At 40.0% G+C, this 24,674-nt stretch overlaps 1 protein-coding gene across 1 annotated transcript; it reads left to right on the plus strand.

The window, feature by feature from the left end:
- The first annotated feature begins 16,337 nt into the window (after positions 1 to 16,337).
- Positions 16,338 to 24,351, plus strand: Dyro (Dpt-YFP repressor by overexpression). Its single transcript, XM_017150487.3, has 4 exons — positions 16,338 to 16,855; positions 17,229 to 18,669; positions 21,071 to 21,142; positions 22,697 to 24,351. The coding sequence occupies exons 2-4, from the start codon at positions 17,845 to 17,847 to the stop codon at positions 23,492 to 23,494; spliced, it is 1,695 nt and encodes a 564-aa protein (XP_017005976.2). The 5' UTR covers positions 16,338 to 16,855; positions 17,229 to 17,844; the 3' UTR covers positions 23,495 to 24,351.
- The last annotated feature ends 323 nt before the right edge of the window (positions 24,352 to 24,674 follow it).

Raw genomic sequence — 24,674 nt, forward strand, 5'->3', positions numbered from 1 at the left:
AAAGTCAACTAGGAGAAACCTATTTCCTAACCTTAATTCGGTGCATAAAAAATCCAAATGATTTTTAAATTATATTATATTATTTATATTTTTTATAACGTTTGAAATATGGTACCATTTATTTTATTTCTTCAAAGCAAATCAAGTAGCTGCTAGCAGTGTCAACCGAAAAGCAAATACTTCGCCCTAACATCCTTATAATCCCGATGTCATAAGGGACCGGATTACTTTCCTGCCAATCGAGGGCGAAAAACGGATTCTAAGCGTTGACTAGTGGAAGCCAAAGATTATAATGGCGCCAAAGAAATTACAAATGACGAGGAACAGCGTGTGTGGTGGTTTACTTCTTGTGTGCAATGGTTCTTTGTAGTTTGTTTCGAGGATTTGAACTTCTTACGCTTGGCATATCAATAATGAGGCTAGGGCTTGGCGGGATTCTAGGGGGAATTGTGTTGCCAAGCTGGCTGCTTTGATGGTTTCGGTTCAACGCCATTACTTAACCCGCCCCCCACCCGCCCACTTAACCATATGAACACACACATCACACACAAATGCGCGAACATTCACTTGGCATCTCTAATTAGTAGAATTTAATCTTCACACTATGGCAACGTCAAACGTCCCGAACTGCGACCTCCCAAGCCACCCCCACCATACTTTATTCCACCCATTGCGCTGCTCATTATGAAAAATTTCAAATTAAAAAGACGAGGGTAGTGGAGCCTGCATGGAGAAAAAATATATCCTATATTATAAATAAATAAATTACATAATTTCTTATCCGGAAAAAATATTAAGAAAAGGAATACCAAATTCGAAAAACTAAAGGATTGGTATTTTTAATGATGATCTAAGAAAAAGTTCTAATTGAAATAAACCCTTAAAAGTTATAAAATTGTTGGCTAATCAAACCTCTAAAAAATCTATATATTATAAAATATAAAAAATTTAATCCTAAAAAGCTAAGATCCCAGTAAAAAGTAAAGAACCTAAATTTTTTTCTCCGTGTGAAACAAAGTAAAAGTTTCTCGGAAGAAGTAACGGTAGGATTTGCATAAATACCAGGACATGTGTGGCCGTGTGTGTGTGTTAGTATCACACATCATGATTACATAATTTAGCTATTAAAACAGCGCCAAGTGGCTGGCTAAAGCGAGAAGGAGCGAGTAGACCAAAAAGAGCGAGGGACTGGGAAAGAGGGCGGCTTATTTATGCCTCAACACGCCGTTTGGCGCAGCTTCAAAGGATCCGAAACATGGGCGGTCGTTGCAAGGGGGGTGCTTCTGTGGAGGGGCTAGTGGTTAAGGGTGAAAAAGGGGGGCACAGCCTGTGAGGGGTATTCCAGTTCAACGGCACACATGTGCACTTGATTTACTCATTAGCGTTACTTTTCTGTTCATAATAGGGCGCTTACCAAGCCGGAAACCGCAGCCTTCTCGGCCCCCCTTCCCCAGTTCTCATTTCACAGACCCCCTCTCATCCGTACCCCCTCCCCGCCCATGGCAGCCACATTTGGATTCATTTCGAACCGTTCGAGATGCGTTGGTATAAGCCGCTTAGGCGTATCCTTTGTGCATGTGTAATTGTGCTGGCCCTCACACACTGCCCCACCCCCACTTTTCATCTTTCCCACCCCTCACACACACACACGCACGCACACACCCACGACTAAGCCCTAATAATCCCCACTATTTTGGCCAAAATAAGGAGGGAGAAAGGTAAGACACTGCCAAAAAATTACAATTACTGTTTTTATTTATAGAAACCTTAAAATAAAATCAGAAAAATAAGTAATTTGAATGACTTAATCAAAATACATAAAAAACTTAAACACAATGTTAAAAATGATGTAAACAATTTAAATTTTTAACAAGATTTTTGAAGGATTTTTAAAAGAGGATCGAACTATTGGTTGCATATTGCAAATGATTTGGTATCATGACTAAAAAAGCTACATGAAATCATGATTTATAATTTTTTAAGCTCATCCATTGCATCGCAAATTTCTCTCAGTGAACATGCGTAACTAAGTAGCAACCCAAAATGCTGTGCCCATTTTTGCTTCTCTCTCCATTCTTGGGCAAAGTCAAAATTTAACATTTCACATTTGCCAAAGGCTGAACATGTTCAAATGGGTTTCCTTGGCTACCAAGGATACATTCTGCAGATTCAGCCTGTGAATAGTTAGCCAGAAAGAAAGGTTTACAGGGCTGGCAATCTTGGATTTCATCTCAAAAAAGGGGTATATAAATAAAGATTTACTTTAAATAGAGTTGAACCTTGACAAATTGCACTATTCCCAAGAATTATCTAAATGAAAAGTCTTACCCATATCAAATCGAAGTAGTCTTTAGTATTGTCAATGGAGACATAAAAAGCTTTTCATTAAAAGGGGAAGTTATTGTAAAGGGAGTTTTTCAAGATAAATTAAAAAGGTATATCATTGTTCACTTTAATAACTATCCAAGGAATCAAACCCTGCACTTACAATGTAGTAACATATTTTTAAAAACTTTAACACAGGGGATTTTAAGAACCTTTCTAACTTCTTCCCCCTGGAGTTTTCAAGACACAGTCCGATTTAGTTGAATTATTGCCGAGGTAATCCTAAGCCGTATAATTATGTGGTTTTGACTCCAGACAGCGGTTGAACAATTTACCTGAGGGTTTGATAAATTTCCTCGGCTCCTTGGGTTGTCCTGCCCCGAGTTGTTTGATATATGTGTGCTGCCTCAATTATATTGTGCAATTGGGTAGGAGATAATCCGAAACTGATTCGGATTTGTTGCGGTCAAGTTGTGTGCCGTCATCTTCGGCAATCGATAGGCCTCCTATGTATATCTTGGAGAGCACTTGAATCTGGGGATTTGTTTTCGTAGACCATCTATTATGCGCGATAAGATCGCAACGTGAATAGAAGTTTCCGTTCCGTGATAAAGGGATTTTAAATTAATAATTCACTCTCGCTGCACGAACGTGAAAAACGTCGGAAAATTGCTCAATTTTCCATGCGAACAAGGTAAAACGGTGGAGAAAAAAAATGAAAGAGAAAGAGAAATTTATGCTAATTTTTCGACAACTATCACTGGCTCAACATCGGTGGTACGTGGACGGCAGCCCACCCGAAAACGCAGACCCACCAAACCTGATGGTCATGTAATGTCGGCGGAGGCAGCGTAACGAAGTAACCTAATTAATTTGTGGCACTCATTAGCAACAATTGAAAATGCCAAAGTCAGCAGAAGCAGCTCCTCCAGCCAGCTCCCCCTTTTTATTCCCAACCCCCTGTCACTCGTCAACTCAACCAGAAGTTGGAAATGCCCATAATGAGTGTGGAGCATTCGACTAACGCCCCTGCCCCGCCCCCAGCTGTTCCAATTCTCCCCATTTTGTACGGGAAAAAAACCAATTTTGGTGGGGTAAAAGTATTTATGTGTATTCCATTAGAACGGTTAGAAGACTTTTTGATACTCTGATATAAGACGATTTTCCAAAGTATATTTAAAAATATAAAATCGTTTGGAACTCCTCCTGTAACTCTATAATTATTAAAATAATTTTGTTTAGCAATTCAAAAAGCAAGGTGACAATTTAAATCTAATTGTTAGTCAGTTTTAACTAAGAATTCCCTTTACGTGCCCTTTAAATAATTATAATTGGTACTCACGATTTTCCAGCCGACATATTTATGTCCCTTATATTCAAATACATTGCACATTTAAATACTTAAATTGTGACGTGATCTGAATTAAAATGGTAGCATACACGATCTGTTTTAAAACCAATTTGGGTATATGAATATGCTATAAATTTACCGCACATGTGCAACGTGACTCATTGCGTTCCCATACTTTCTTTCGCATTAGAAAAGTCATAAATTTGTACCACTCACGATATGTTAAAAGCAAAAAGGGCTCTTGACTTTATAAAACTTTAGTATACACAATTAAAAATGTTCACTTTTATTAAAATGCAGTAAAAATAAAATTTAATTCATCAGTTCCCATCAAATGTCAGTTATTCAATTAGAGACCCGATAATTTGTTCTCATTGGGAGTGTCACAAATAAAGACGCTTCCGCACATTCTCCAGTAGTCCTGGGGTGTGTACTCCTTCCCAATCTATCAATTAAGATTAATGTCCATTTCGATGGATTCCTCGATCATTTATAACGATTGTTTGCGAGACATCTTCATCGAAGGCAGGCGACCGACCATCGATCAACACTGAAATGTTGTCTAAGCAGCTTGCTTTCGACTTCCTGAGATCGTTGGGCTAATGATCTTTCTGGGCCAGAAAACAATCACAACTTAGAGCCCTTGAAAGGTTATCAGTTTCAGTAAAGGAAGGGATACCTTTCTACCTACCAAAATATTTATTTTTATGGGAACTAAAAAATATAATAAATTAATTTAAAACTGTTGAAATAATTAAATTAAATATTAAAATTCAATGAAAATGGAGTTACATTTATTTATAAAAATATTCAGCCTTAATTAAGCACCCAAGTAGGATACAAAATAAAAATTCCTAACATCCCTTACCACTTCTCACGCTGTCAGGAAGAGCAAATGGACCCGGGCTAATGGGCAGGTGTAGGGCATCAAATACCAAAAAATGTTAACTAATTTTCGGCTTTGCTGCGTTGACGTGTGAAGCGCGGGGCGGGGTGCCACCATCACCTGCCCTTGGTTAGTTAGCTGGCCAAAAATACAAACACAAACACAAAAACCTTGGATTGTGCGTGAGCCGGTCCTATTCGAGGCCCTGTCAGTCGTCACTCAGCCGGCCCTTGGCTTTTTCCCTCCCCCATTCCAGGCATGACATTTTTACCAACGGCCGGTGCGATATGCAAAATCGTTTGACCCAAAGTCCCAGGGCCCAAAACCCCAGACCCCGAACCCGAGCCCGATCGCTATCTGGGCGCTAATATATACCGCCGCTGCCGCAAATGCCTTCGGTAATGCATAATTCGGGCCACTTTTCCGGCGGTGGCAACCCACCGACCAGTAGTGGTTGGTGGTGGTCAGTAGTCGGTGGCCACAATCGTGGCTTTTGTTGCTCTTTGTTTTCCATTCGAACCCTGGCTGGGAAAATCATTTAATTAACATTTTCAGCCGCCTTCGAGGCGCGAAATTATTACGCATATGCGTGGACTTGCCACAGTGGGTGTCCTGAACAAAATTGTGTTCAAAAAAGGATTTCAAAATTAAAAAAGATAAAATATATGAATTCTAAGAAATTTTTTTTTGGGATTTCAAAACTCTCAGAACAAAGTAAAACATTATTTTAATGTCAAGCATCGTACATGAAAACGAAATTTTCCGTAAAATCCTACTTGATAAAAAAAATTCCCCTTCCTCTAGCTAAGTACACTTATACAACAATCTGTTTTATACAAAATGTTTCTTTATTATAGCTTAAACTATAACTAAGGTCTGCAATCAATATGAATTTAATAATTAAATAAACTATAAGGTAAACCTACCTCCAAATACATTTATACTACAACGTTAGATATTCTAAATATATTTAAAAAATATTCCTACAGCCGTAATACATTATTTCAATCCAACTCATATGATTTGTTGGTGTCTTAAACTGTTTATTCGAAGTATTGTAATTGACTTAATTATTTTAGTTTTTTATTTTGGCATTTCTCAAAACACTATAAGTCGCCCACTGTGCGACCGTTAACGCAGGTCAGCTGTTCTCCTTTGAACCATTTTGGCGTAAATTATGATTATGAGAAATGCAAACGCTATCCGGGCCATTGCCGCTTGGCATTTCTCAAAACGCACAGCCGGAGGTGGGAGTTATGTAAATACATTTAATTTTTTAGTTTGGCCGCTCGGCTTCTATGCGAGAATATGTATGGTATGGTATATATATTGGCCAGCTTAGCTCAGTTCAGTTCAGCTCGGCACGCACACTTGCATCCCTTCCTGGCCATTTGCATGTGGGCCGACTGTTGCGTATCTCACGGATACGCGCATGAAATACGAGCGGTTCTACCTTTGACTTTGCGCTTATTACCCCTGATTAATTACCGGGTCGAGTTGTGTTTTTCTTTTCGGTTATTTTTTTTCCTTCCCTTTGTTAGTGGCTTTTATTTTGCGTCTTGCTGTTTTTATTATTTGGGTGAGTTCTTTCTGGCCGTTAAGTGTGATATTTGTAACACTTTGCTGACTTATTGTTGGCCAGCTGAAAGGCTTTTAGGGCCATCGCTGGGCCTTTGGATATGGCTAATTAACCCATTACGCCATTATTGTTGCTCTTGTCGGCGGCCGGCAAAGGGTTTTCTTGGCTTCTTTCCGTTTTGGCCCGTCGCACACGTGTGTGGATCGCCGAAGCCCTCCGACCCTGTATGGCTTTCAAATCTCCGCAATAAATTCCAATTTCGTGGCCTAATGAATCCACCGAGAGCCGCCCATTTATTTTGGCCCGTTTGAGAGGAGAATAGGGCCCCGCAATTAGCCAAAAGACGACCAAGCCCAGGTAGAATTCTAAAGGTTATGCCGATTCCTAGGTGGAACAAATATGACGGCATCTCGATTGCGTAGGGTCGTAAAAATAAAATTTAATATTACATAATTCACGAGATAAATTGCTGATAACAACGATGCATACCCAAATTACACATTTAAGGTCATTACTGAAGCTGAATTAAAATTTATTTGCCAAATTAGCAAAAAGACAAGCGTACCAAGTTAACCCCTTTGAAGGCATTAGATCATCAGACTGAATTGGGAGCTCTGATTTTGAGTCTTCAAAGTGGCAGAGTTATCAAGCAATCTTGGGCTGTGATGTCAGCCCAGGGCCAAACATTAATTTCTGATATAGATTATCTCAGTTCCTTGAAGCATCTATAATATTTTGTTACTTGTTGGTAACTTAAGAAGGCACACTTCCCTGGTTTGTTTTTCAATTTCTTTAGACTTTACAACAAATCTTATAGATGGTTAAATTCTTAGAAAAGTATATTTTTTACTGCGACTTAATTTTTATTGTTTTTTATTTCTTTAAGATATTTCGAACTAGTTAACAATTCTTCACTAATTAATTAAATTTAAGTGTACAAAAATTCATAATAATTCTCTAATTTTAACCAGAACCTATTTCTCATTATCACCACTTCACCAGCCCAGAGACCCCAATTAAAGAAGTGTTTCGTTAACTGCCCGACAATTTGCAAGTTAACTGGCTGGGCGAAAACCGCAAAAACCGAACCACAAGAGGCATTCCGTCCATCGCGGAAAAGTGTCAGGCTGTCATAGAAAGCCCGCGCAAATGAGAGGAGCAAATCTGGGGGGCTCAAGGAATTTATGCATTCCTCGGGCTGCCTCGTAAGTTTCAATTTTCATTGTAAGCCCGCAACGTTTGCAGGACAAAACGGGCGTAAGCCCATTGATTAATTTGAAATTTATGATGCGCCTGCGGATCGCAGGGCATCCATAACTTTTGCTCTGCGGTCGGTGGCGAATGGCACCCTAACCCCTTTCCAAAAGACCTCCTCCTCTGCCTCAGTTTCCCGGAATGTGTTCTCATCTTTCACTCGCTCACGGCTCATATACATTTTAATTAAACGCTGCCGCACCGGAAGAGCAACAACAACAGCAGCAGCAAAAACGACAGCAGCACCAGGAACACTTGACAATTTCACGTTAATCCTGGTCACAGGACCTCGCCACGGTGGCTGCCTATTTTTCGGTGCTACCCATAATCATAAACATTGAACCGGGCAAATGGGGTTGGGGAGTCGAGGGTTAAGGGCAGATCATACACTGAGAAAAGTATTATTGACTTGGGTGTAATATAAAATATCATATGTATTTTATACCCTTTTCTTAAGAAATCCTTGAAATCTTTTAATTTAAAGATGACACTTTTAGTACTAAAATTGAACTTCCATATCACATGATATCACTAACTTCCTTTATATAATATCTCTATTGATCAAACAAATTTTGGTTGCAATATAGAATTAAAAAGTATATAAATTAAATTTTTCCTATAACTCGAAGTTTTTATAAGCCTAACTTTTTATGGTTGATAATGATTCGACTACAATCCAAAGTCAAAAATTTGATAATAATTTGCCCACATTAATCATTTTTTAAGAGTTTCCTGTTTTGTTCAGTAAGAACTTGGTTAATATTGGATTTTATTTCACAGCTAAAAAATATTACGCGGCTAGTATAAGTTATTATTTTTATATTATAAACTATAAAGCATTTTAGAAACAATTATTTTTTTGACTAAAATACTTGCTATTTATTTCTGCAAGTGTTTGGCCGTACATGCGACTTAATTACGCGTGCCAAGCCAAGCGGCTTTTGTTATTATCATTCAGTCAGCCGGTTACCGGTGCTGACCTTCTCTGCAAACCAGGCCCCAACCCCCAACCCCTAACTCAAATCCCCTCGAAGACTGCTCCCTTTGTTGGCCTCTGCCCATTGATGATAATGTTTGAGCGGCATTGGCTGCGCTTAATGAATTTATTTGTTACGCATGGCGTAGTTTGAATTGGCGTTCATGTCAGGACACCGCACACGGAGAGAACCGAACGAAGGAGGCTGAATAGTTGGCCGCGCCTTAATGAAATCCATTATTACGAAACCCATCGCCGAGGCCCAAAAGTAAATACACTTATTGCGGAAAGTGTTGGGCCCAACCCTCGGGAAGGGCAGGCATAAAACGCAGCAGGAGCAGGATATTACGATATTACGCACAGTGAACGAAGGGGGAAGGAGCGGGGATGAGGGGCAGGATTCAGGATTCAGGCAGCAGGAGCCACCAGGCGGAAATGGGAATGGCAATGGGAATGGCAACAACGTTAACTGTGCACTGCAAAAAGATATAATTTATAAAACGAGAAGCAAACATGCATAAAAGTTTTAAAAACACTTTTTTAAATGACAATCTTCAATTATAAATCAATTGTTATCCAAAATAATGGTAAATTATTCATAGCTGAATTATGAAGATAGTCTAATTTATAGTATATTTAATCCACTTTAAAGCTTTAAGTTTTACAATTTTTCAATTTTCAAAAATTCTAAAAAAAAATACTATTAATGATATTCTATCAATTTCAGGCTGTTAATATTCATTGTATTAAAATATAACCATACTTACCTTATTTCTCTCACTGCATCGGTAACGGTAAAGGGAAATGGCACAGTAGAATGTTTTATTTTTTCGACATGCCAAAACCATCTGATAACGATGCGAACCCTCAATTGACCGTTCTATGAGATGCAAATATCAAGCGACCCCCGACAGCGAGAAATGTCCCATAGCTCGCGAGTTGTCACCAACCGCCACCCCTTTTACTTTTCCCTCTGCTCTACCCACCACCCCCTCCCCCATCGCCCTTTGACCTGACCTTAACGATTTCCGGATGAGGGTTGCTATGTGCTATTAAAGCCCTCGAAGCGCATGCAATTCCAATTTCAACTTCAATCGAATGTTTCGCACATGAGGAGCCATCAATGATGTTTAATGTCATACCGGGAATCCTTCAACTATGATGTGAGGCGTGTCCATTAGGGGAACGCAGAATCATTAAGGGAGGATAATGATATCGGGCTATGCAGATGCAATTCAAAAGGTTGTTGAAACGGAAATGGTATTACGAGTACGGCTGGTTGACTAACTAAATTTATTATACCAGATGCTGGAATTGTATAACGTTTTGAATTGAAATTATTTAATTCCTATATTGGGTTTTAATTTGAAAATTTATTATTAAAATTCATTCAATATTTTTGTTTATTAAAACTAAAATTAAAAATATTTATATAAAGCGAAATTTCAGTTTGTTTGTATAATCCACCTTAATACTTTTCCTCCCTGCTGACGTGCTTTTACATGCTAGCCCCGAAAAAGGAAAGCCAAATGGAAAATTCCGATTAAGACATTTGGTTTCCAGTAGCTGGTGGTTCTGCATATAATTATGTGCTGGTCCTGTCTCTGCCTCTATCTTTATCTGCATTTAACCCACCCCCACTTGCGCCACCGAATGTGGCTCATTCATCACGCTAACAACGTCCGCAAAGTATCTCGAAGATTGTTAGCACTTTCTTGACTTGGCCCAGAGGGCGGGTCGCCAGCCATAACGGACAGCGGCCCAGTTGCGTGGCCAGTTATTTATGTTGGACGGCGAGTGGCTAACTATTAAAACTAACTACTTAGCAAACACCCCCCACCAATGCGGGCACAAACTTTTTCGGCAAAGTGCCATTTAGTTAAACATTCTGACACATGATAAATGAGTCAAAGACCTTGTGTGATAGATCTGGCCAGCCCATCGCCAGCCGAGCATATGCACCGGATCCCGCTCCGTCCGTTTCTATATCCGTGTCGGGATCCTGGACCAGGCAATTAAGCAGTCAGAGCCTCGAATCATGTAAATCACAAAGTACACGGAGGGAAATGAAGAAAAACACCAAAAGCTTATTAACTAATTAAATTATTTTTACGATTTAAGGTAGTCTTTAAATTAAAAAAGTCATAAATAAATTAAAATTTGCCAAGTCTTTTATATGGATTAAAATAATAATAAATAGTTGGTGTTGTATCTAATATTTGAGGTATATTAAATAAATATTAAATATTGTTTATAAACGGTTTCATCTAAATTTAAAACATTTTTCATAAATGTTAAGTTGCTAATTCAATATCATCAATATTTAATAATGACATATTCATTAAAAATAAATTTTAAAAAAATCCCAAAAAACTTTAAGATAATATAAAAAGTTTATATTAGTTTAATACTTTATTTTTTAGCAGGCAGGTTTTTCCTCAGTGTAAATCCAAAGAGAAGGGGAAATGGCGAGAACTCATTAAATAGAAAGCATTTAATGCGTGTCCAGATACAGATGAAGATGCGGATAGTTCAGAAAGATACAGTAATAGAATGTCAGCAGCAGCTGACGGAAGAGTGGAAATTGAATGGGCGAATGAATGAGTGCGATATCAGGAGTCAAAGTTTGAAGCGCCCCCGAAAAGCAATCCTCATTCTCATCATCATCATCAGGAGCAGCAGTAGAAGTGGCAGCAGGAGCATCCTCACAGGAAGGTCATTTAAGTTTTAATGATGGAGTTGTGTCAATGGAAGGAGATATCTGGGGGAGGACACGCCAAATGGGAGTGTACAAGTTGTGGTTGCTGTTTTTCCTGGGTGGTGGCTTTCCCTCCTACTTTCCATTCCGAAGTTTCCTCTAAGAACTAAAGTAGCAAAGTAAACAGTGAACAATGAGCGGGCGAGTGGATGGGGCGCGGGTAATAGCCAAGTTTGATGCGAAAATTGAAAGAGGGTGTCGTCGACTGTACATACACCGTTATCATTCACCGGACCGAGCTTCCATCCCATACCATCCCATCCGATTCCATACCTTCGCGACGACGAACGACCCGGGCAACCCTTTAACATCTTTTCAGCAGAAAAATATTGTGAAACTTTGCCAACAAAACAACTCGAACCCATCGCCCCCCTCTCCCCTCTCCACAAATGCGAAACTTTGCGAACAATGTCAATAGAATAGTCCCCCGGGGGACAGGAGCCACTATGACTAAGGGCTTTGTACCTATCAAATGATTTGGATTCTAATTAAATGAATGCCCGAAAGTTTCCGAGCAAGTGGTGCGCGGCAGGCACGAAGTACCAGTATCTGCAACAAGGTCCCATCTATAAGCATCTTGGGAAGGCTTTTCCCTAACAACGACCCTTGGATCTTGAGAGGATTTCGTAATTAGGGTTCGGGATTTACATGGATGATGTAATTTAATACAGTTCTGTTCCTTTCTTTAGTATGTATAATTGATACTAATTTATTCAAATGCCTCTTGGCTATTGTATTGATTTTAATGATGATACGAGAATTTATTTTAAAGAACTATCACGGATACATAGGAAAAAACTTTTTCAAAGCCCACGTATCTCAATCGCCGATGAACAAACAAAGTTGCGAATGGAAATCGCAAATCTCTCGGACGCCTCACTTTGTTTTCATTTTGTGTTGGCGTTGGCTGGCAGCCTTCGCAAATCGGCGCAAAGCAAAAAGTTAATTAAACAGATCCCAAGTGCTGACCACTCAAGTGAGTTGTGGAGTGCGAAGGGGCGGGCTGTCCATGGGTATTAGGCTTTATCAGATGTGCATTCATTCAAATGCACTTCCTTTGGCCGCTCACTCAACGTCGACTTCCCGTTAGCACGCGGCTAACTCGGCCAACACAGTCTCAGTCCGGACCGGACTGGATCGACCAGGCTGGCCATCAGATACGCATCAGTGGCAAAACTCAAGCAACTGCACTCAGGGAAAAATAATATTCCTATTCGGTATTTTCGCATATAATTTAATTATTACGCACCATTGTGGAAAAGCACTAAGATATAGGTTAATTTAAATCTGCAAATAATAAAAAGATTATTATAGGCTTTATTTATTTATGTTTATGTATTACTTTGTAATGATAAAGTAAAGCATTTTTCTTGTTAAGATCCATAGGTAAGTATTTATTATAAATATTATGATAATGGTCCTGGTATTATAACAACTGATGTTTAATGGAAACTTAACCCTATTCATTATTCCTATTCGCTATAATTGCAATTATAATTATGGTTATAGTATTATAAGTAATGTTTAATGGAAACTTTACCTTTAATAATCACAAAGGCAGTTTTTTCCAACCTTATTTCTTCTAATACACGGCTTTCCTATATTTTTATACCAGAAAATCCATGTCGCACAGGCATTAACTGCGGAAACTCACTGCATTTAGAGGGCGACTAGCTGTGGAGCAGCTCCGCCATGAGGAAATGGGGAAATGCTTTTCCAGCGCGGCGACAGCTGCGTGGCTAATCCGACAGGCTAAACAGTTGAACAGTTGCCCCCGGGGGAGAGGTGCTGCAAAAAAGTAGGAAAAAAAGGAAAGAAAAGCATTGTTCGCTGCATAATTGAAAAAAAGCGGGGGGCAAAAACATCGTCAGATAAACACCGAGCGGGCGGTGGGCGGTGGGTTCGGCGGAAATGGGGGTGGTGGTGCGGTGGCGGTGCCGGGGCAATTGCAAAAATAACAAAAGACAATGCCGGAGTGGCGACGTCCCGACGTAATGTTGGAAATTGAATAAAAATATGTATTTTTACTTATAAGTATTCCGTATAGCCAACGTCAACAGCAATTTCCACCAAAGTGCACGCAACGACAAACGGTTGCTGCAGTAGCAACAACATCGACAACATCAACAACATCCACTGCAGTAACACCTTCAGAGTTGATTGATAAAAAAAGTGTTTGACTGTAAGTAAAATGCTGAGCTCCCCTAATGGACGGGCGGAGGGGAGGGAGGGGCTAGGGGCTGAAGTATCGAGTTGCTGCTCTAATGTGACAGCTCAATGCATTTTAGATGGCAATGACAAAATGAATTGGCAGCAACAATAATGCTGGCAGCAGCAGGAACAGAAATTTCAATTTATATATTTCTCAGCGAAACAGTGCTGATGGAAAGTTTTCGGACGTGTTTTAAAAGCATCGCAAATGATTTTTAATAAATATTTATATAAAAATACGAGACAATTAAAATAAGATGGCATTCTTTTAAAAGTTTTAAAAATTCATTGTAAATATGTAAATACATTTTATATATTAAAAGTGAACGTAGATTTTTTAACATTTACGGAAATCTGTTGCTGAAAAGTATGCAATGATTTTTTTAAACTTGTTTGTTCCAACTGAAATATAAGTTTTAAGTATTTAAATTTGTATATTTAAATTTTAGATTAAATTAATACATTTTTATTAGGTGCAAGCTGACTTTTCTTTGCCAATTTTATGCTATATCGTCCATTCGCACTCAATCGCACAATCACATTGAAAGGCAGTGAAATGGGGAGAATTCTCGAACCGTCGAGAGTCATAACGTAATAAGGAACCTGAACGGGAGCGGATGGAAAGCGGGCTGGAAATGAAGAAAAACAGGCAACGCAACCGAAACTGCAACTGAAATGCTGCGCAAACAACTTTGAACGTCAATTTGTCAACTTGGAGCGAGAATTGAATGCAAAAAGCTTTGCGCCACATCGCTGACGTCGAGTCGTTTGCCCTGACGCGGTCCGAGCCAATTGGGGATGGGGTCTAATGTGCCACAGTCACGCTGCAGGCCAAGTTATTTTCGTGGATTTTAATGGCGATTAATCACACTACTTTGAAAGGGATGCAATCGTCTTTGCTGACAAGGCGATGAAAAAACTGCCAACAAATGTGCAGTAAACAAAAACAATTATTTTAATGCTTGAAAATTAAAAAAAAATCTATTTCCAAGTCCTTTAAAAAAAGGCAGTCTTTAAAATTTCGTATCCTAAAACATTTTTAAATCTTAGGAGCATTTTTAGCACACTTTTTTAAATAATCAATGAAGTAGGTTTAAAATTATAAGATTCATAGGTATTTGAACATTTTTCGAATCGGATAATATTTAAAATAGTATTGCTATCTTTATCAATAGTAAAATTTATTATTAGTGGCAATTTTTAATCATTAAATAAGGATTTATTTGAGTAATAACTTTTGTTACTCATTAATTAGCAAATAAGAAAGTAACGATTGATTAGTAATTAATTTCGAAAAAAGGCGTGTAGGGTATATAGCGGTCGGAAGAACCGGTTTTCTGGCGAGGTGCATGGAAATGTCAGCTTATTACCGTTATCGTAGGTGCGGCAAACACGTCGCTGCAACCGCGACGTCGACTGCGGCAGCGACGCAGCTTGACAATGAGCCGTTAAGACGGACAGAAAGGAGAAGAAGACGCGAAAGCTTCCGCAATGCAAAACAGCTGTGCGGGAAAGAGAGGGGGCGATTGTGCAAGGCGAAATGCAAAACTGATAAGAAACGACCGCTTAAGTCGCTCTAATTATGTGTGTACATATGGTATGTATGTGATTATTGTAATGGGCTAGTGTGCGTATGAAGCATCGAAATTCGGCGAAATTATACAAAAGATTCGCACGTGGTTTAGGACACGCAATGCAAAGAAGAACGAGAAGGAGATACTCACGTATGCTATGCGGGGGAGAAGGAGAAATACGGAGAGAGTGCAGGCGAATGCAAAAACAAAATACTGCCTACGTGAGCGACAGCTCACTCCACACACGCCTCTCCCTCGCACTCGCCACCCTCTCGCTCACACCGTGCGATTAACAGGCAGAAATGAAAGTGTCGTTTGGAGATCGAAAAAATTAATACTCTATCGCTCAAATTTTAATTGACCCTTTAAACTTCTATAACGAATTTTATAGATTAAATTATTATAATAAGGGATATCACCGTTTTTGGCAGGTGTTTCTCAAAAATATAATAAAATTAACATTTTTGTATAAAAGTATTTTTATCTGGATAATATTTTATCCGCATAATAATGGACTTTACTTTCAAAATCTTAAATCCCTAATTAAGAAATTTAGAAACAAATACTAGTTTTATCTCAACAAGGTATTACCTGAAAGAGCTTATCCGAAATTTTCCTTATAAAAGGGTATAATGAAACATAATATCAGAAAGGCAAGACCGAAAACATCCAAATTCTCCGTGAAATGCAATTCCTTTTTCGATTCTTTTTTTGTTATTTTGCTGACTCGCTAAATTTGTTACCGTGTTTTCGAGCTTTCTGGTGTTGTTGTTATTATTATTATTATTTTTGCTTTGTCCAACAGCAGCAACAACAACACCAACAGTGGCAACGATAACAACTTCTCAACCGTGCTGATGAGAGAAGTTCGAGGCGTGAGAGAGGGAGTGGGAGAGGGCGAGTGAGAGGACCAGGCAGCAACCATATTTACAGCTTTAGCGGCCAAAAGCACAGTGGAGCAATAGTTGTTGATGAGGCAAAAGATAAATATCATGATGTACCTAAAATGTTTTTTTTTAATTTCCAAAATTAATCAACCTTCAAGTTCATTTCTTCTATATTTTTAGTGTGTTCAAAATTACATTTTAAATTTATATCATTTTAGCCATAATAACCATAGATGTCAAAACTTAGTAAATTAAAATAAAAAGGTAAAAGATTTCAGTTTTTCATATACAATTCTTTTGATTTCACTTGGTAGTGCCCTTAAAATCAACATCATTGCGTGATATTTTTCCCATTCACGATCCACCTTGCAACAAGTGAACTGCATTCGCCACACTGTGCCATGTGTCGCTATTTAAAAATAGGCTTTTGCCCAGATGTCTGTGTGAGTGCTCGTTGGCTTCCAGCATCTCATGGTCGCCGCCGTTTGGCAGCCGCTGCCACATGCGCAGAGCGATCATCGGATCGGGCCCACTGTGCAACGTGGGGCTGTTGACGACAGCAGCAGCAGCCAGTCGCAGCAGCAGCAGCAGCAACGATCGCAAGTCGCGACACGAGCAAAGCGAACGGAAAGGTGTGCGGGCCAAGAGGCGGGGCTGCGGGGGTAGCGAAGAGCAAGTGACGAACTTACGGCCAACAGCAGCAGCAACAACAACAACAACGGCAACCGGCCCGTTTGGAGCAGCGCGCATGCCACACACAGTTTAAATATGTGAAATTAGTACAAATCGTGATTTCAACAGCGAACGACGAGCGGCGAACGAGCGTCGACGAAGTGGCGACAGAAAAAAAGCACGAGCGAGCAGCAGCAACAGCATAGCAATAGCAATAGCCACAAGCAACAACAGTGGCAGCCACAGCAACAACAATCGCACGGAAAACCACCAACACAAATCACCTCAGCAACAAACTAAAGTGATAACATCAGCTGGAAGATCAGAAGACACAACAACAACATCTGATGCCACAACTGCAATGCATAGAGCAACACAAACGGTAACACTACACTAAACAACTATTCATGCAACACCAGAAAACAACAAGCAACAACGATTGACAATAACAACACTTATACACAAATTAGAAAAGGAAAAACTTCAACAACAACACCAACAACCAAGCGATTTGACTACACCAACACTTACACCAATAGGTAAACTAACACCAACTAAATAAATAGAAACCAAGAACAGCCACTTTAGGAATAGTAACACCAATAATCACACCAACACTTACAACAACCATAAAACAACACACCAACAACAACCAAGAACACCGAGAAACACACCAGCGAAAAACAACAACAACCAGAGAAACCAAATATTACAACAACAACAGCCGTGTTTGTTGGCCGGCGCTCTCTCTCTAGTGGCAACAACAACAACAACAACGACAGCACTTTGGGGCGGCAACAACAACATGCAATAAAACAGCTGATAGCGACGGCAGCGAGCAACAACAAAGCCTAGCATTATCAAGCGAGCAACAACAGGTCGCGAAAAAAAAAACAAAAAGCCCGCCTGCTGCAGCACTCACTCACACCAAAGAGCCCCGGCGTGTGTGTGTGTGTGTGTGTAAGAGAGGCAACGGCAAAGTCGCACACCTTTGCGTTGATTTTGGACGTCGCTCGCCAGTTGGCGCTTTCGCTCTCTCTCTCGCTCGCTCTCTCGCTCGCACAAAGTGCAGCTGAGCTGCCGCTGCCGCCGCCGCCGCACTTGCCGCTGCCACAAATACAACACAAATACAAAAGCGGCCAGCTGAAACACGAACGCTGAACAACGCTCGCCGCCGCCGCTGCTGCTGCCGCCAGTCGAAAGTCAAAAGCAACGTGTTGTGGACGCTTTTTTCGTCGCGTCGTTGCGTTGCGTTCTCTCTCTCACTCCTTTTCCTATCACCGCACACCACCCACCCAACCTAACAACCCATCAACCCACCACCCCCCGCAGGCTGGGAAAACTTTCACCATCCCGACAACAACAACAACAATGTCCAGCAGCGCAGCAGCGGCGCAGTTCAAGCTCGATGCCAACTCCAATGCCATTGCTTTGATAGCCGATGTTGCCTCGCTGCCACTCCCACTTTCGCCCACTGCTGCGGCAACAACAACAACGACAGCAACAGCGATAGCAACAACAACGCCAGCTGATCGCGTTGAATGGTCCCGCTCAACGATCCTCAACTTCATCGAGGACTATCGCCGGCAACGAGTCCTCTGGGATCCCAACACCAAGGGCTATCACATCAAGCAGACGAAATACGAAGCGCTGAAGCTCCTGAGTCAGAAATATGGAACGGAAATACGATCGATAAGGTCGAAGATCAAGTCCCTGCGCAGCTCCTTTCATCGCGAGCACGGCAAGGTCCTGAGCGGCCGATCGCGCGGGGTTATCTATCAGCCGATGTGGTTCGCCTACGAGGCCATACGCTTCATACTCGACGGCGAGCGGGATCAGGATCAGGATCATCCGGGTCAGGATCAAGATCAAGATGGTGAGGCGGAAACGGAAGCGGACGAGAAGCTAACCCTGATGCACAGTCTGGATTTGGCGCAACTGAAAGCGGACAAGCTGGTGGACAGGGACATCATACTGCAGGTGGAGCAGCAGCAGCACGACGAGCTGACCGCTCGAATCGCGGCCACTGTGGCCGCCGTCGCTGCCGCTGCGGCTGCGGCAAATGCCCGGGATCGTGAGCGGGAGCGGGACGGCGATGCCGCTGGCGATTTGGACGGCGCTCGGGAAATGGAACTCGAGGAGGCGGAGGCGGCGGGCGGCGGTGGCGCCCTCATCGAATCCTCCTCGGCGGCTGTGGTAAGTGATTTTTTTGTTTTTTAGCCCAGCCAAAACACCTCTACCTATTTTGCATGTGTCTCTCGGCCTTTTTCGCCCCCTCCCCCCTGTCCGTCTTTTATTTTTGTTATTTTTTTCGTATTTCTTTGGAGCTTTGCCTGTGTAAGTGTGCGAGTGGTTTGACTTGTTTTGCGGCAGCAGGCAGCACACGCGCTGCTGTCGCCGCCCGCCGTCGCAGGCGTCGCTGTCTAGCGGTTCGTCAACAGCAGCGGCGCAACCGGTGGCGCACAGTGGGGCCAGCGATAAGTGGGGCCATCAGGTGGTCGGTCTAAACTTTTATAGCTTTTATTTTAGGTACAAAACATTTTGAATAATTTTTCCAATTAGTCATTCGAACTACAGTGTTCTAGTGAATCAGTGACCTAGTTAAAAATGAATTCTTTAAAAAACTACCCAAAAGAATTTTGAACTTTTTTGAGCCTACGAAAAAATAACTTTAAAGATTTAATCACTTTTCAAAGAATTTTAAGATCCAAAATTGTAATTGAGAGTATAACTGGGATAACATGTCGTATGAGTAATTTTATTTTTTTTAAATATAAATGTTATCTTTTTTTATTGGTCAAATATTTTGGTCTTGCTACTTAATAAAAAATTCAACCATTTACCCATATCTAACAATTGCTCAGAGAAGAGTCAGAAAATAAAGAACTCTTTTTGATACACATGGCGTATGATTAATTTTATTATAATGCGCCCTGTAAGCCACTACAAAATATATTATAATGTGAATTTTTGCAATTATCAAAAATCTTTTTTAATAGGAAAGATATATGTTAATGTCAAAATAATTATAATATTTAAGGGTTTTTTAAGGAACACTTTATTTACTAATTTGTTTGTATTCAGTTTTTGTTTTATTTTTTTTTTTAATTTTTAAATTACATGTTTGGAACAACATTTTTCGGCGTTATTATTCTCTTAAAATAGATATTGCCCACTGTGCGCGGTAGCTGCTATTGCGTTGCGCTTGATAAGCGAGTATTGGTGTTAGTGTGCCAGTGTGTGTGTCAACTGGCTTTGATTTGCGCTGCCGCTTCTGCTATACACCACGCCATACCTACATATATCTATAATGCATACACATGTGTGTTGCATCAGCCGTAGAAATCGGCGGCCCCACGTTTTGCACCGACCACGCCCCTTGGCCCCGCATCGATGCTCCGCCGCCCCCGAGCAGCAGTAGCTGCTCCAATATGCATACATTCGTACATACGAACACACTTGGCAATATAGCAAGTTGCTGGACTGCGTTTTTTTGTATTCCTATGTCGCCTCGTCCGCTCGTTCGGTTTTATATTTGATTCGATTCTCTCCCGAAAAAAGTACGAGACTTTTGGGCAGAAGCTCGACCAGTAATCGAGGAACTTCAACTGTAAAGCGAGCTTTCTCCGGAGCTTTGAAGAAGTGTTCGCAATAATGCCCAGTAGCTAGTTCGATCGGGTTCCCGGAAATGTATTAATCTATAATTAAAAGACAAGAAGTACATAATATAGTATCATTATAAAAAAAATACAAATCGTTAATATTCCCATTAGAAAATCTATTATTTTGAAGATCACCAATCATAGAGTCTGATAAGTAACACTTGTGTGTATGTAATTATTATTAAGTGTAAATATTCTTATTTGAAAGAACCCATTATGTTTTTAAAATATCGTAAAAGATTATATTAAGAAGTTATATTAAACATGAACATTATTTTCCTTCTATTTATTGAAAAATATTTATTTTACAATACATTGTTGTAAGCTACTGAAAGTATTTATCATAATGAGATGGAGAGTCTGGAATAAAATATTTTAAAAACTTTGGATATTAAAAAAAATAGTTAACATCATTCTTAAATTTATGTATGTTTCTAAATAGTTTAGTTACTTAAAATAATATATTTTTAAGACAAACTTAGGGTATTCCATAGTCCTCACTTTGATTTTTTCTCCCATCTCTTGTGTTATTTTCGTGAGTCTTTATTTTTTTGGTCAATCGTCTCATGTCCGTCTGTGGGTCTGTCCACCAGTTGGTCCACTTCGATGTTGACTTGGCTGCTGTCCCGCCCGTACCGCCCACGCCCCTGAGCCACCTATCCCCGCCCCTCGGCCACCTTGCCCCGCCGTGACTAATTTAATCGCCAGCGGCTCGACTTGCGAGTCTGCATCCACTTTTGTGTTTGCTTTTTATTATTATTCTAATTTGTTTTCTATTTCTCTCGCGTTTCTCGCTTTGCGTCTGTCCACTATTATTATTATTTTGTTGTTTTTTCTCATTATCTGTCTGGCAAATTCTCCACACTGCCATAATTGTATTTGTTGTTGATTCTACGATCTCCGCTAATTCTGGATTTTTTGTTCGATCTTCGCAGACACGTTCCTCTTCCGATTTGGATGGCGAGAATTACTGCAATATCAGCGCCGAAGATGTGAAAACAGAAATTGTAAGTACCCTGCCGTTGATTGTTAATCGCACTTTAATTGATTCGACAGGTTGAAGTCCGTTGTTGGGGGATAATTTAACATTTTTTTATCTCAACCTATGAAGGGAAGTGTTATGTCAAGTGATCTGTGGGTGTAATTAGAGAATCATTTTTGACACGGGTCTGGGGTATAAAATCATTTTTGAATAATGCATTTCGAATTGATAGAAACATCGATCATTTTCTGGAGTACTGCAATTAATTATATTATTATTAAATTAATTTATAGATTTATTAAAGGAATCTTAAAATAATATTTTATTATAACTTGTTTAAAAATATTTTTTGTTACTGCTAATACTGATTTTACAACCGATTCACTTGCAGACATTTTTATTTAACTCCAATGATATAATACGTTGGTCAGTTGGTCAGATTCCACCTCTTCTCATATTTTTCTGATTACAAGCGCAAAGCAAATAATTCGATTAGATTATTTATTATTTGATAAGGCAACAGTGTTTAAAATTCTGTAACTAACTTAATTCGATGACGAATCTTATCAATTTATGACGTCCACAACTTGCACATTGACCGTCGAAACCTTTTAATTTCTGAAGGTCATTGGTTGGTGTTGCCAGGGCAGATATGATACATCCGTGTATCTCGCATGATAAGCAGTAGGAGTTGAAAGCCTGTGAATCACTTGGGCTTTTTGATTAAAAAATTTGAATTTTACGAACTGAAACGTGAGCGCTTCCAAATAATTTCTTATAAATCATATATTATCAAAATAGCCTGACTTAGAAAGCTCTCACTTCCTATACTTTCCCAGACAAGGTTGTGCCCACAAGCGAATAAATGACTCGATTCTAGGGGCTTATCAAAGTACCCACATGTCTCTGACTGCTCTCCCTTCAGACACTTGGCAAACCTACGGATTGAATTGTTTATATTATTTGTATACAAAGCGATGCGCGTCTAGTAAATAGTTGATGAAACAACACAGCGAAGATTTCGTCAGACGTTGATACTATAGATGTATAAGTAGTATAGTAAAACAGGTTCCGGTTTTTCTTTTGACGGGCCCATCTTTAATCAAAATAATAAATAGGGCTGATGAAATGTTGAACGGATTTACTTTACTAAGGGAAGTGCCCGTCCTTCGTTAATATGTCTAAATTACTGGGGGGAATTTCATTTATTTTAGCTTGCAAATAAAACAGTAAATTTGAAAAACACACCTATAGGTAAAGTAAAGATGAGTCAATTTGAACTGAAAATAATTTCTGAATCATAAATTAATAAATTACTATAACAAATAATAAAATAAACGAAAATTCATTACCGTACCTATTTATATAAATTAGACACAATAAACTTTTTAGAGGTGCTGATAAAAAAAATTGATTAAAACATAAATGAAAATAACTTTTTTTTTTTTGTAAACTTTCTAGAACTCCTTGAGTTTTAATTTTTGCGAAGGGCAATAAAATGATGGCTAAGTGCGTTGCCAATAAATTTCCTTTCAGCGCCGTCTAAAACACATCCCCATATTTTTTTAAACCCCACCAGATCGAACACGAATCGGAGCTGGGGATGCTGGATCGACGGACGAGCACGCCGTCGCCCATAAATTACTACAAGCCGACGGATCTAACGTACAACCACCGCAAGCGCAAGGCGATGGGCGTGGAGCACGTTGTGGGCGCTTTGACATTGACGCCCATCAAGGCGGTGGGCGGTGCGGCGGGGGCGGGCGGATCCGCTGGCCAGCAGCAACATCAGCAGATGAACCACAGCCAGCTCGCGTTTCAGGCGCTCCAGCAGCACTTTAACCACAATCACAGTCTTAGCCTGAGCCACTGCAACGGGCAACCGCAGCAGCAGCACCACCACCACCAGCAACATCAGCAGCAGCAACAATCGTTGCATCTGCAACAGCAACAACATTCCAGTAACATGGCACAAAAACGTGATCGTGATCGTGATCTCTCAACGTCGAATGGCAACGGCAACAGTAACTGCAACAACAACAACATCAGCAGCGGCAGCAGCAACATCGCCGGCCACACCAGCAACACCTCGCTGGACCCAACAGCAACATCCAGCAATTGCAGCTCCAGCAGCAACAGCGGCACCACGCCCCCCAAACCGCTCATCGGGGGCGGCGGTCTGAGTGCCAATCATGTGGACGAATATGGGGTATTCGGGGAGTACGTGGCCATAACCATACGCAAGCTGAAGACATCCAAGTCGAAGATCGTGGTGAAGCACCTGATCAACAATCTCCTCTACGAGGCCGAGCTGGGGAAATACGATCAGGGGATGCCAGCCAGCAAGGAGCCACCGCAGCTGTACAATATGCAATGAAAGGATGGGGAGGATTCGATTAAAGGTCCACCAAAATAAATATATGTAGACAAAACGAACGGGGGGAGAGACAACCAACGCACTAGTCAGCAAAGCAACAATGGGTCAAAACCAGAGCCAACAATTCTAAACAAAAACAAACTGGGGGTACCTACATAATACACGGGGTTTTGGGGGCGACATGAGCATTTCATTCAGGGACAAAGACCATATAAGTACTTTATCTTTACTCTATCTACATTTATTAACACATAAACGATATCAGTGAGTATATATCTGAAAGTCAGTCAGTCAAAGGAGTGCAGTTGAATTAGGGACGAAACAAACATACCATTAATTAAATTGAATTAATTATAAATGCTTTACGTTAGCTGTGTGCATTTTTATGCACACACCCATATATTCTACGTTTATAAATGTACTTTTTATGATTATCGTTTTTTGATTTCACAGGCGTTATATTTTTGATTTTCGTTTATTATATATATTTACATTTGGCAATAACACTTTGAACTCAGGTGCCTTTATTTTTTTTAGTCAATTAAGCCTTGTTATCTTATGCATAAAAGCGAAACAGCAAACAAACGCGAAATGATTGCAAAAAATCGACGTGTAAAGCAAATAAATGAAGCCGTAACAACATGTAAATTTAATTAACTTTTTATCGCGTATGCCAATCCATATGTATAAACTTAATTCTGTAAATAGTCCTAAAGAAAAAAAAACAGAGAAGAGAAAATAATGAAACATGAAATGTGCAAATCTTAATTTTTGTTATGCATAACTAATTTGATTCGAGCAAAAGGGCTCCAAATAAAAATGCAGAAATGTTGAATTTCATTTTGAAAATGACACAATTGACTTTTATTGCCCTTTAGGGGAAATGTCTGGGATTTTTATTGAAATGGATTTCTATTTACAGAGAAAATGTTTTTTTGATGATTTTTCAGGATATTAATTTTGTAATAAACGAGTGTAACTTTGTTGTTATCGTTATTTCATGCTATCTATTTGGTAATAAACCAATAAAATCGGGGTAATGGGTAACCAACTAATTGCGCATTATCACAGCTCCAGTCCTTAATATGTTAGCCATGTAAAAGGGTTCTATTGTATGCCCGGTATTGCCTAATTATTCCGACTGTCGGCTATTGAGCAACTACTCGTACCGACCAAAACA

Source organism: Drosophila takahashii, chromosome 3L, assembly GCF_030179915.1.
Source record: "Drosophila takahashii strain IR98-3 E-12201 chromosome 3L, DtakHiC1v2, whole genome shotgun sequence".
Taxonomy (NCBI): Eukaryota; Metazoa; Arthropoda; class Insecta; order Diptera; family Drosophilidae; genus Drosophila; species Drosophila takahashii.

What these genes read in the sequence shown, in the direction of transcription:
- Dyro (XM_017150487.3), top strand. Translation starts at nt 17,845, where the DNA reads ATGTCCAGCAGCGCAGCAGCGGCGCAGTTCAAGCTCGATGCCAACTCC. An exon ending in AATCCTCCTCGGCGGCTGTG is followed by an intron (nt 18,670 to 21,070) that starts GTAAGTGATTTT and finishes CGATCTTCGCAG; the next exon opens with ACACGTTCCTCTTCCGATTT. An exon ending in AAGATGTGAAAACAGAAATT is followed by an intron (nt 21,143 to 22,696) that starts GTAAGTACCCTG and finishes AAACCCCACCAG; the next exon opens with ATCGAACACGAATCGGAGCT.